Source organism: Chanos chanos, chromosome 5, assembly GCF_902362185.1.
Source record: "Chanos chanos chromosome 5, fChaCha1.1, whole genome shotgun sequence".
Classification (NCBI taxonomy): Eukaryota; Metazoa; Chordata; class Actinopteri; order Gonorynchiformes; family Chanidae; genus Chanos; species Chanos chanos.
In genome coordinates, this window is record NC_044499.1 from 42772687 (window position 1) to 42786609 (window position 13923).

The 13923-nt window shown below is 38.8% G+C and overlaps 2 protein-coding genes and 1 non-coding gene across 3 annotated transcripts; 1 reads left to right on the top strand and 2 right to left on the bottom strand.

The window, feature by feature from the left end:
* Positions 1-315: 315 nt before the first annotated feature.
* On the bottom strand, positions 316-9463 carry kif22 (kinesin family member 22). Its single transcript, XM_030775701.1, has 12 exons — positions 9270-9463; positions 8578-8705; positions 8232-8386; positions 7528-7737; positions 6696-7089; positions 6409-6529; positions 6104-6224; positions 5422-5626; positions 4921-5009; positions 1869-2090; positions 1665-1724; positions 316-345 (listed from the first exon to the last, which is right to left on the bottom strand). Exons 1-12 carry the CDS (start codon positions 9461-9463, stop codon positions 316-318), a joined length of 1929 nt encoding a protein of 642 aa, XP_030631561.1.
* Positions 7301-7433, bottom strand: LOC115813457 (small nucleolar RNA SNORA30/SNORA37 family). The gene has a single exon (XR_004025323.1). It is a non-coding gene; the product is annotated as a small nucleolar RNA SNORA30/SNORA37 family (small nucleolar RNA).
* A 1334-nt stretch (positions 9464-10797) lies between the features above and the next one.
* pagr1 (PAXIP1 associated glutamate-rich protein 1) lies at positions 10798-12609 on the top strand. Its single transcript, XM_030775777.1, has 5 exons — positions 10798-10870; positions 11109-11300; positions 11480-11810; positions 12105-12193; positions 12291-12609. Exons 2-5 carry the CDS (start codon positions 11123-11125, stop codon positions 12539-12541), a joined length of 849 nt encoding a protein of 282 aa, XP_030631637.1. The 5' UTR covers positions 10798-10870; positions 11109-11122; the 3' UTR covers positions 12542-12609.
* Positions 12610-13923: the final 1314 nt, after the last annotated feature.

The window sequence follows — 13923 nt, forward strand, 5'->3', positions numbered from 1 at the left end:
AAATACAAGTTTGAAGAATGGTCATGAAGATTATTTGAACAGAGAATTCTACACGTTTCATAATCATAAATAATATGAAAACAAATCTGACAACTTAGATTTTTGGTGCCATTTTATTGAGCAATTTTGTACTGCTTCATGAATAACAGCAGTTATGACAAAAAAAAAAAAGATCACCTTTAAATACAGCTGAAGAAAAATAAAAATGTAACACGGAATATTTCAAAAATGCATTTAAAAATAGACTGAAAAGTAATTAAAAACATAATAAAATAAAGGCCAGACAGTGCACTCTCACTCTCACACTCACACACATCATTTCCCCATCGTGCTCAGAATGTTTGCCTGAGGAAGAAGAGAGAGGAGCATTAGATGAAGAAAACCAGTAAAAATGAACCTAAATGAGGTACTAATCAACATTTTTAAACTTATGAAATGTATACATGTAAAAATATCATCCACAGTTAGAAACAACATGTGACAAATTTGGATTAGCACTGGGACTACAAGTTTTGGCAGTATATGGTACAGGGAGTAGACAAAATAATGGGAACGTTAGATATATAAATATATAAATATTTTTCTAACTAATAAGTTACACCACCCTGATGTCTTCAAATCAGCTTCACTTCATCTTTGACTACTATTTAATGAGTTTTGAGTTATTTGAGTTGTATTCCAGGATACTCATCTGTTCAGGAATTAAATTGTCCAGTTCTTTGGGAAATGAAGGAAGTGGAAACCAAGCCTTCACTCTATGCTCTAGAACATCCCACCAACATTAACTGATGTTTAGATCCAGTGATTAAGGAGGTCATGGAAAGTGCCTGACTATCTTGGTATTCTTTAAAACCACTACTGAATCAGTTAAGCGGTGTAAAAAGGGCCATTGTCATCCTGGAATATGGGAACATGTTAAGCAAACAATGTTTTCACCTTAAGGTGCTTTCAGCCTTGTTGCCTAAATGGCTCTGTATTCCACATCTGTAATTCTGTCATGCAGGGTAATAACTGGACTGGATGAATGCTTTGATTGCTGCCAATATCGTAATCTCTCTGAAATCATGTTTAACAGATAATAAAAGGCAGCGTTTGCCATCTGCTAACGTAAATCTTTTCTCAGATATAGAAAAAAATAAAACCCATCTTTTCTTCCACTGCTCAGAAGTCCAGAGTTCATTTAAGCATGTTATATACTGGCCTTTGTCAAAAGTAAATTTTTGCATGTGAGCTCTTCCATAGTTATCTGACTAGTGAGGTTCCTGATACACTGTTGAGACTGAGTGATGGAGCTTTGGGGCATTTTTAAAACGACTGTGCTGTCAGTAGGTAGCTCTTTGTCTGAATGGTGGTGTTGATAGTTTTGACTAGATTGCATGTGTTTCATGAGATACTGATATTCCACCTAACATAATAAAGCATTCTGTTGTTTCTGTGCCTGCCAGAGAATCAGTTAGGCATGTCATACTGATTTAGAACCCACATCATAAAGTTTCATTTGAACTTATCTTTTAAAGCAGAAAGACATCAGTAATAACTACTAAAATGAATGTGAATCATGTAAAACCTTATTTTGTCTATCCCCTGTACCTGTAAATGCAATCTGTACAAAAATTATGATGCGTCCTAACTGTACTGAAATTTGTCAGACTTGGGAGTCTCACCTTAATAAAGGAGGCAAAGCGTTTTGCTGTAATCCCCTCAATTTTCTGCAAATCCTCCACCTAGAAGATACACAACAGGACCAGGGAAAGAAAGAGAGAAAGATTTCCACCATCTCACTTTATCAGGATATGACTGATTAGTAATTAAATCACAAACAAGTTCCTACTGTGTCAAAAGTCATATCTTAAACTTCTCTGCCCTACCTGTGTGAAGTTGCCATGGATCTCTCTCCACCCTAATATCAGCTTGGCTTTCTTGTCCCCAATGAGCTGTAGGCTTTTCAACTCTTTGAGAGAGCCTGAATTCAAAGTGTGTAGGATCTTCCCTCTCAATCGCTCCAGCAGAGATGAGTCCAAATGAGACTCCCAGTTAGTTTCTACATCACAGGAAGGATCGACACCCCCATTCTCCTTACCTTCTGTGACCTTCAGGGAAAAAAAAAAAAAAACATAAAAACTGACTTTGGCACAGACAAGATTTTGCTGATTACACTGAATGTGTCAAAAATACAAAAAAGTGTAACTTAAATGTAAGCTGTGTGGGGCTGAGGTATGAACATGTCTTGCCATTTTCTTCTGAGGTAGTTCCAGTGACTTAAATATCAATAGTTTGTCTAACACCTGTTTTACAGGGAAAGTGGCACGGAACCCAAACACAGACAGAACAGAAGAAAGCAGAGTTTGTATTCACACTGGACAAATTTTCAAAGTGAATTCTATAAGGAGGAAAAGAGATGCTTTCATAGACTCTGTTCTCTCACAAATTCTGTTATACCTTCCACCATACCACCATTTACTGAGGACATCACTCCTCTGGCTGTGAAGTTTCTTAAGTTTACCAGACTAGAAGGCATACTGAGAGACTGCTTCTTGACTACTCCTGCTAACTTAACACCAGTAGTGTCACACACGTACGCTCATAAAGCCATGCTGCTAGTTCTAAAATCCAGTAGGTTGCATTGGCACACAAATGAAGCATTTAAAGATTAATTAACGATCACAGCAGTAAAATTCGTACAGTATCGCTGGATCAATACAGTTTCTGTCATTTGTTTTATTTTTTCCATTTGTCCTGCAGGCATATTTTCCAAAAAAAAAAAAATATTAAAGGTTATGAACAGTAACAATGTTCTATTACAAACTTAAGGGAACTTTTTGTGATATGTTGTGCTATGTAACATAATATAAAATGTACTTAAACTTCTTTGGCCTGCCATTCAAGGTAAAGATACAGATAGCCTACTTTTATTACTGCCACGCAACAGGTTGGTTATTGTTGTAGCGCTCACTAATACTGGTGTAGAAGGAGAGGGGAAAAAAAAAAACTTAAGTAAACGCAGCCGGTCAGGAGGCATTTTACACCCCCGTGTACCATAGCAGACTGATCAATACACATGCCTGTTGATATAAAGCAGTTGTGAAACTAGGCATTTTGACCATCAATGTGAAACAGGCTTGAGGGAGTGTTTCTCTCGATTCTTAACACCTGGCTATTTACCACTTCGTTTCTGTTCAAACAATGCAATAAAGCTAAGGAACTAATTTGATACAATGGCATTGTATGACCCTAAATTGCTCGGGGGGGGGGGGGGGGGGTAAATAAAAAAAACTATGACTGCACTGTACTCAAGGAAACATGAAACATGGAGATACACACAAGGGAAGACACTTGAGGTGGGAGAAAAAATTGATACAGTTTAGTATCGTGAAATTTTCCCGCATGATATTATATCGATACAGAGGCGCCAGGATTGATATTTATTTATTTAATATTATTTTATGATTTTTAAAATGTATTTAACATATTTTTATTTCGGTACATAAATCTACTCTGATAACATCGCTTCTGAAGTCCACAAGATGGTGCAAGACCTCGTTCTCCTCAACTGTCACAGCGTAAAATGGAAAGGTAGTAATCATCGCCAAGATAGCTGCGGAGACTCCTATATGTAACCCGCCATCTGCTTTATTTCTGCTTCCAGAAAACAGCAAATAATGAGCTTGACATGCTACATGAAAATCAAATACTCAGGAAATACAACCAACTCAAGGGCTCATCTCACAAGGCACCATTCAGAGTTACGAGGAGGTGAAACGGGCGAAAACCCCACCCCCAAATCAGATCACTCTCACTTCTGAACATATTGACCAGCTCCTTATTCTGAACAAGTAAGCTGACATTTCCAAATCAGTTTAAACATTTTAGTTGACAACCTAACATCTAACTGCAGCCCACCAACAAACAGTTTATTTACATTTCTAAATTTAATTAAAGCTTTAAGTTATTTAAATTATTTTAAGTTGCTTAAGGGAGTGCAGATTTATTTTCTGGTAAACATTTCTGTGCCAATCTCTGTCTTTTACATTCATTATAAACAACTTGTAGAAAGTCTGTATTCATTAAATTCTGGGATCATCTAGGATGTTATTATTGCTGTTCAGAGGCAAACAAAAACCCTTGTACTTGATTCTCTGACATTCATTTTCTCTTCATTGCCTAGTTTATTTGGCATTCCAAATCTCTATTTAAACACATTTACTGCTAAGGACAAACAACAGAAAATGAAACTAGTAAATACTACACATTAAGTGGTCCATATCTATATTTAAACAAAAACAATCTGGAAGCAGAAAATGAAACTAACCAATGTGATCCTGCATTCATTTCCAATATTATTAAGTGTGGTGCTACATTTCTGCAGTTCCTAATCAGTGTGGTCCTGTGTTCATTCATTGCCATTATTAATCAGCATGGTTCTGTGTTAACTGTATTGACTTATAAGTGTGGTCCTGTGTTCACTGCCTCAACTCATGACTGACGTCCTGTGTTCATTTCATGTGTGTGTGTTCAATAAAGGACTGTATTGGTATTTTGTACTATTCACAAAAAGTACAGCAGATAAGTTTGTTCATAGAATTAAACGTGAAGATTCAAGTGAAATGAACTGAGTCATGTGTTACTTTCCTTACGACTTATGATGCATTTTAATAATATATGGGAGAAATAAATCGCAATGTAATCGCGGAAACGAACCGCATGATTTGCTGTATCGTAAAATGTAAAGAACCGCAATAATATTGTATCGTGGCACAAATATCGTGATAGTATCGTATCGCTGCCTCTGTGGCAATGTTCAGTGGAGGTATGTCTTGTTGGAGAGCTAAAGGAGCAAAATGTGTGCTCTGCTGTCAGTGTGAAAATGTGATGCCCATACTGTGCCTTGTCAGTATGTCACAAGGAGAAGAAGACACTGACCTCAGTCCAGTCTTTTTTCTTTCTCTTTTCCAGGGTTTGTGAGGGTTTACACACTATAGCATGTTCCTGTAGGGGATGTACCTGAGACACTGGTAGTGTGTAAGGAGAAAAAAAAAAACAGACAAACATCAAGCTGGCTGTGTCCTTACTGATGCAAATTTTAAGGGGAAGGTATTAAAATACATGTGGACAACAAGGTTTTATTTGTCCGGTAAAGTTCTATTTTTAACTGACAAATTAGTGGCATACATTTTTTAGGTGAAAACAACTACAACCTCTAGTACTATTTTAAATATGAATTTGTTACGTTTAAAGTAAAATTAAGTTAAAAATAAGAATGCTACAAGGATCCACTGTACAGTTTTAACTCAATTTGTCAAATATCCATAATGTCAATAGACATACTAAAAAGTTCAAGAATTTCAACTGATAACTGATTATGTTGAGGTTGTTATTGTGGATGTCATGCATTAAAATTGATAACGTGGATGTGCGTCTTACCCTGTAATGGTGTTACCACAGCCTGCTGTTTCTTAGGTCTTGCTGCCGTGGACTGTTTTCTGTGAAGAGGAGGTAGGTCTGTTTTGAAGAGTGAGTCCTCCTTCTCCCCTTTTACTCCAGACATTTCTCCACTCTTCTGTGCTCCAGAAAGCTTACCAAACACTTTGGCTTTGTTTTCCAATTGTCTTTGTTTCTCCTTCAACTCCTACAAATAGAGAAAGAGAGTGTGTGACAGAAAAGTGCATAAAATGTTAACCAACATATTAAAAGACTGAAGATTTAACCTAATCAGGACAAGCACAAAGGTTTTATGCATGCACAGGAGGAAGACTGATTAAATTAACATAAAACAATTTGCATCACCAACTAATGAAACGCTGCAGTAGTTATCCAATCAAAGAAATTTGAAGAAAAAAAAAAAAAAAAATGTTGTGTCTTACGCATAACACACGTTTCTGAATTGCACAAACCCTGCCAAAAACTGCATATGTATCTGTGTGTTTTGGGCCTTAAATCAATAAATGTTGGTACATGTGAGTGTGTGAGAGATGTTGGGTTTTAAATGCTGACTATCCTGAACAGTCTATCTGAATACAAGAATGTAGTTCTCTGAGTCTATACCAGGTCTGCCTTTGTATGAAGAATGTCTAAATGTGAATGAGTACGAAAATTCAGCTTATACTTGGATCTCTTTGCGAGACTGAGCGACAGTCTTTAGTAGATTGAGTCTCTCCCTTTCTGCAGAGCCCATCATCATCTTCTCCAGAGCTAAAAGCCTGTCCAAAACAGATGAATCTGTGGGACTGAGAGAGAGAGACAGCAAGAGAGACAGAGGTAATCAACATTTATCTGGAACTCTTGGACTTTTAGACAAGTGATTAAGTGTGTCTTCTCTACCAAATTGATCAAAGGGTCACAATGAGCCACTTGGTTTTGCTTTAGGGAGAGATGACTTCTGAGCACCAGTAACTATGGAGAGGAACTAACCTGTGTGGCTGTGAGGATGATGGTGATGATTGTTCAGTTTTCTTTGTTTCTTTTGCTTTCTTACTCCGGGGCTCTCCTGAACCTCCAGCCTCCTTCTCTTCTCTGGCCCTCTTCCCTGCAACTAAGAAAAACAGGAAGGCCTAACCTCAGTAAAAACAACAACAAAAAAAATCTGCTGGTGTTCCACTATACACATGTGCTCACACATCCTTGTTTTGGGGTCAATATTTGTTGAAAACTCAAATTACATTCACAGATCAAGTAATACTAAAAGCACACATTCTTACCAGTTACAGGCGCTACCACAGTTTCTCTGACAAAAGGCTGGTTGACAATCTGCCTGGATTTGGCTGCAAAATTGAGAGCCGTAAACGTATCGAAGTAGTATTTGTACTCAGGGGCGATGTTTGTGATCATTACAGAATGTGCAGAGCCCCCGAGTGAGTCCTGGAGCAGTCGGGTAAGTTTGCTGTCTCTGTAGGGCACCCTGCCTCCTACGCCTGTATTAAGGGAGTCCACCACTTTACTCAGGGTGAAGAGGGATAAGTTAATAGCGCCGCTTTCTTTCAGGCGGATGCCTTGGTTCCCAGTGCGGCGGTTGTCTTCAGAACCAGCCAGGTCCACCAGGTAGAGCTTCCCCGTCTGCTGCCTGCGAGGAGGAGACCGCTGAGACCTCACCACCTGATCGGTGTGAATGTTTGTCAGGAAGAAAAATAGAAAGCAGTAAGCAAACAGACAGACAGAAACTGACGATAGAGACACACAGTGATGAAAAAAAAGGCAATGAAGGACAAATGTCAGTGTGTGACGTGTCCTGTTTACGTTTTCATTTCATCTTAATACATTCTCAGGCCTTATACATGGATATAGACACAAATAAAGGTGTGTGTGTGTGTGTTCTCTCCCTGATAGTCTCAGCTGGCACAGGCAGAGCCAATGAGTTGTTGCAAGGAGAGATTTCATCTCAGCACCAGCTACCAAATCATGGTCTACCACACAAAGACCAGGACCTGTTAAGATGCTTGCAGATGGAGTAATGTTCCACAAATACATTTTACACACTACGAAAACCAAAACAAAACAACGCTAAAAAGGAGAGCGAGACAGAAAGAGGCCCACCTTGATGAGAAGAATGGCATGACTGCGGCTGGAACGTTGGTTGAGTTTGGTGGAGGCTGTGGTGCGGTTGAGACTTGCAGGGATGAAGTGAGTGTCAAAATCAGAGAAGGAGGACAGAGGGACATGTGTCAGGCCTGGAATAATGATATTTCTGTCCTTGTCTTCTCGGATAGGCAGGTCTTGTGAGCCCGGAGACAACAGGTCCAATACCTATAAAACACAAAAAATAAAATTAGTTAAAAAAGAAAATCATCTGAACTCAGCTTACAGAACTATGAAATGGAGTCAACAGGTGTGGCCACAATAAGTGATTATGGTCTGAATGTGTTCCTTAGCTCCAGGCAAAAGAGGAACAGAACACTGACAGTTTATAAATCCAGACAAATTATATTAAAAGCACATCAAAATCAGAACCTGAGTATGAGGGGGGAAAACACAGCAAGAGTTGAGTTGTAAATCTATATAATGTCATTAAACAACCAAGTGACTTCCCACTAATTAAGTGTTTTAGTAACAAGCAGCCAAGATAAATACCATTGCACAGTAGGACAAAGACCAATTCTTCCTATTCACTGACTGAAATAATTCAGAGAGACTGATGCTCATTTTGTGATTCTTATCATACAAAAGCGCAGATCTCCCCTTAAACACTTGGTGAGTCAAATAATATATTAAAACCCAGCTTTCATAAGTTGCTGTGATACCTTTTCATTGTAGATTTCCAGATAAGACATGCCGACAGAGTATTCCCAGTCATCTTGCTCTTTCTCTTCAGTTCGCACCAGATGGAAAACCTCCCTCACAGCCCTGGGAATCACACCTGGCTGTTCCTGACTGCCCAGCATAGTGTGAGTCTTCCCTGTGAGCCAAGAGATGGACTTGTTAGAAAGTTACAAGAAGACACAAATGACAAAGACAGACAGACACACAACCATACACACCACGTGACAAAAGAACATAAAGTGCAACACTGGGGGAATCTGGAGTACACGACCAGCTAAGACAGATCTAGAAAAAAATTAAACTATCATTTCAATGTTATAGCCATACCAGCTCCAGTAGGTCCATAAGCAAAGACACTTGCATTTTGCCCTTTCAGAATGTGAGGAAGAACTGGTTTCACAGAGGACAAGAACACTTCCTGTTGAGTGGTCTTTTCATCATGGAACACGTCAAACCTAAATTAAAAAAAAAAGAAAGACATTATTGCAAAGTCCTGATAATGTTTCGCAGATAAATACTCAAAATCACTAACAGGCTAGATGAAAATATTGAAACATTCATGCATGTTTTAAAGTTAGAATTTTACACCATCGTAAGAAACGGGTGTACTTCAGCCTAATCAAGAGGCTGTCATAAACATAGCTATGTACTTAACTGCACTCATATACACCATGGAAAAATATTATTGTATATTACTAGAAAACACAGGCCAAAACTCTTTGTATCAAGATGTAGATCCCAGGCTCTCTGATAACTTACAGCCTTTAAAACATGCCGTTGGGAAATTGGCATAGGAAAACATTTAATGTGTGTCATCTCTTCTCAACAGTCTCAGCTGGCACAGTTAAAGCCAGTAATTTCGTTGCAATGAAAGATTTAATGTCAGCACCAGCTACCAAATCATGGTCTACCACACAAAGACCAGGACCTGTTAAGATGCTTACAAACAAGGAGAAATGATAAGATAGAGACAAAGGAACAGAAGAACAGAAAACTGGAAGAGTCCGGTAAAAACTGACTGGTACTGCAGGGTCTCTGTGGCATTCCTCCAGTTGATGATCTCCAGTTTCTGGGACCCTAGACCCCTCACACAGGGGCCTTCACCCTTCTCATCCTGTTTGTCCATGTAGGGTCTCAGGCGCACCGCAACACGGACCCTCGAGGTTCGCTTTGACCCCCCTGAAGCATCACCCACAGGAACACGCTGTGCCATGTCTGTGGAAAGGAGATCTGTATAGCGGATTACATCACACCATAGTTTGGTTCAGTCGCTGTGTCTTCTGTTACATGGTTTGGCTCACACAATTTTAACAAGGCAGGAATGAGTGAGACCGAAACAATTTATCTATTGTACTAAACTCTTCATTTCTCTATTGTTATTTCTCGTATGGGATATTGTGGGCCTTTTTCTCTTTTTATCAGGCTATTGTCCTTACTTGTGTTTTCTCTGCAAAGCAAACAAAGCTATTTATTTGCCAGCTCTGGCAACACATGCAGATCCAAGATATTCCACAAATCATTGTCATTGTCATTGAGAGGTACTGTTCTAGTGGCTCTGCACTGCTAAAACAGAACGCAGCATAGGGAGATTTCTGTCTTGGCATTCAAATAGCATACTTATTAACATTCAGGTATCACGGGATGTATAGTGGTAGGCTCATCTATCTAGCTTAACACGCACCGTGGTCGCACTTATGGCAAACATTTTTACCGCTAATATAAGAGGGGTACTTCCAGAAGGCCAGCTTTGGTAACGCGAATTTCTGCATTGCTGTGTCTAAAGGCACAACAAAGTCAATCGACTCGAAATCGAAAATTTTCAACCTAACCCTGGCTACCCTTGGTTAGTATCCAAAGCAAACCCACAGCCTCCAAGACATCGCAACTTAGGAGACGGAGATAAAAATACACGACACTGCAGCCTTACCGTTAGGTCACAGCAACTGTTATCGACGAAAGTTTGACAGAATGTTTCCTATTTTTGTTCTTAAAATGGAAAAAAAAAAATACAATACTAAAACCTGTTCCAAAGGCGTATAACAATGGCGCGCGTACAGCCAGTCCGGTGTATTTTTCAAATACTGTAGCGTCCACCTCACTTGATCAAAACTAACCAATCAGTGCATCCTAACCATCGTGACCCCTGACGTAATTGTACTAGCTTTACTCCTAAACTGATGAAATTATAAGTAATCATAAAATCGTAAGCACCATACTCAAATAACAGGTATTTCTGTAGAGAAAATAACAAGTAATTTTTAAATGTGAATATTACAACTGTGTTTTTTGAAGATTAGTGAGAACAGCCTGTTTTGTATGAACTAAACGTCATTAGGGGCGGGGTAAAGTAAGCTCAATTCAGTGATACAAACGTAATATGGATACGACTCAGACACAACACGGGCAATATGCTCCCCTTATCCACATGTATTATTGATCGGATATACTAAGAGACGGGCTGCAACGTTTCTTTCAGGGCAAAATGGCGGTATGTTTATGTGGCAATATTTGTATACCTGTTATGAATGCTTGTTAACAGCCTACTGTCACACATCATAGTTTTTTATTCTTATTAAACGCTTTTAGAAAAGGGTTAAGCTGTCCTAAAAACTTGAGAAAGGTAAGTAAATGATTGACTTGCGACGTGTTGCTAAAGAGCTAACTTTACTCCTTGCAGTCATATAACGCTAAGTTTGCTATGCAGGCTATTTTGATGAGATACTGTCTTTACGTGAAAATGAAATAATTTACCTGTTTGATTTTAAGACACCATGTTGGTAATAATGCGTAGACGACCCGAAATGCTACTTAAATGTGACTGAAACAGTCTAACACTAACAATTTCACGCCTTCCCAAGTCTGCAGCGCCGAGATGCAAGCAGTTGAGGACACGGAGTCCTCCCTCACGGATAGAATAGAGTCGATGGAAGTGAGGGAGGAGGATAAAACGGAAAAACTTACACAGAACGAAGAGGGGGGCGAAAAAGAAAAAGAGAGAACAGAAGATACATCTGAGACTGGAGAAGAGACAAATAAAACGAGTGACGAAGGTATCAAGCACTTTTTTTTGTTATTGAGTCATTCATTGCAACAGAAACAATGATCTTGATACACTTTCATTCCTCAGAATTATATGTCTGCGAGCAGTTACATCGTCTGGGTGACTATTTATGGAAAGAGAAGAAATGTACATTGAATCTTACCTGAATCCAAAAAATTTCTCTTCAAGATGTAGAGAAAGACAAGGACACCATGGAGGAAGAGGAACAAAAAGATGGAGGAAATGTGGATGGAGAGATAAATGGAGGTAAAGGAGAAACACAGTTGGAAGAAGAGGAGTGGGAAATCCCTTACAGTGACGAGGAGATGGAGAACCCCAAGAACTGGACACCACCTCCTGAGGAGATCAAACGTCTGTACGAGCTTCTATCGAAAGGAGAGAAACTTGAACTTAGCTGGGTACCCCTCCCTCGTAGACCCCCTACTCCACCGCGCACCCCCTCTCCAGAGAGAAATGCCGAAGACTCACAAGAGGACCAAGAAGAGGAGAGTGAGCGCAAGTGAGTGCTTCCTTTCCTCTACCCTTTTCCTCTGGGTTCTCCCATTTTTCATGACAAATCCCAGATCATGGAGTGGGTCGGGTTTTCTGTGGTCACTGTCTTACGGTAGTTTCAAATATACGATCCACTCCTCCATTTATTATTCATATTGAAGGACTAAAAATCCTGAACTTATAATGGTTGCTGAACATCAAGTGTATACCAACTCGCAGCCACCAATGCACACACACACACATAAACTTTCAGGACTGTTTATCAGACATGTAAGTACTTTTTTCTATCTGTTTATCTAAGGGCACCGACTCCAAATGAGTTTGACTTTGATGAGGAACAAACGGCAGTCACTCCTAAGACTGCCTTCATCAATCGCCGAAGAACACCAGGTATAACTGTTAGCTGCTTGGAAGAATCGATTGAAAAGCCTCTGCACTTCCATCTGGGTATTGTTCTCACACATTCTGTTTCTCCTCTTTGCTCTAGGGTCTTCAGCCCGCTCCTCAGTCAAACGAGAGGCTCGGCTAGATAAGGTTCTTTCGGACATGAAACGCCACCGCAAGATAGAGGAACAGATCCTCAGGACAGGTCGTGACCTTTTTAAAACTGATAAACCAAGACCAGGGCCTGCAGTAGGGGAACCTTTGTCCCCAAACAGCCAGAAAGAGCGGGAAAAAGAGAAAGAGAGAGACAGCGACCCCAGTACTGTGTTCAGTCCCAGGCAAAGGAGATACTGAGCAAAACTGGTAAAGACTCAATCGGAAACAAGTCCTCATTTTCAGAGGCGTTATCAACTTGAATTTTATATTTGCTTATGATATTTGTCTTTTTTAATTATGTGTGTGTTTGAGTATTTGTTTTTCTATAAAGTTAATAAACATTTAAGATTTTAATGTGTGATCTCACTTGTGTGGTTTATAAATGTGATGTGGTAATATAGGACATGCCGTAAAATGAACCTTTGGTGGAAATTCTGTCAGATGCATTTTTTTTATAAAAGATACAAAGAAATCGGTCCAACATTAGGTTTGGGACGAGAGAGTATATTTTAAGATGAGGGATTGAGTTACATTTATGATTTCATGTAGACCTCAGAAGGAATATTGAATATAATATGTATGTATATGCATACTCAAAGATAGATTAAAAACAAAACAAAAATGATAAGCAGTTAATGCCATAGATGTCACAGTAGTTCAAATTATTCTTTATGTCTGAATTCTTTATGCATTGATAAACTCTAGAGCTAGTTCCTTGTACTCTGTATGAGATGCATATGCTTGAGTCAAATTCTGTGCAAATCATCTACTGACTGTAACAGAGAGTTTGCACAATCATGTGGCTTGTGCACAGACTTCTCATGTACAGATATACCACGTTTCTCTCTAGAAACCCAGAATCTACCATACCCACGAAAGCTACATCAGAGAGGATTTACCATGCTCTCAACTTCCTTGCAATAGCACATGAGTTTAAGGGTTAAGTGTAAAACTTAATCTTAAAGAGACAATCCACCAATGTTCATGGTTTTTATCACATATGTTCAGTACAGTAGTTCAGAGTTTTGAGGAGAATAGCATTGTTCATTTCTGATGGTGTCATATTATTGGTATAAAATGTGTAGTTAAAAAAACATAATTTTCAGATATAATTCAGTTAATATTTTATTGAGGGTATTTCAGTCCATCAGTTCTGTGTCAGAGATATAAAATGCATTAAGAACTGAATTATATGTCAAAACCGACCTGATTCTAGAAAGAGCTTCCAGAAAGAGCTTTAGCGGCTATTTTGAAAGCAACGTGAAAACGTGATGAGCAATGAATTTTTACAAAACAGCCAATATTTTTATATATTTTAATATTTTAACACCTCCACTCAACATCATCAAAATGTCACCTTCAACATTCCTTTATGCTTTTGAAAGACTGGTCTAAATTATTACAGTAATTCAACATTATTAGCTGAATTAAAAACCAATTTGATGTATTAGGTTTGAACCAACTGTTTGCTTTATATTGTTGTTTGGTATTTTTATTTTTACTGTAATTGTACTAGTGTTCCACAAAGCTGATACGACTGACTAATATCAAGCTACCCAGTTCAGAATGTCTTAAAAATA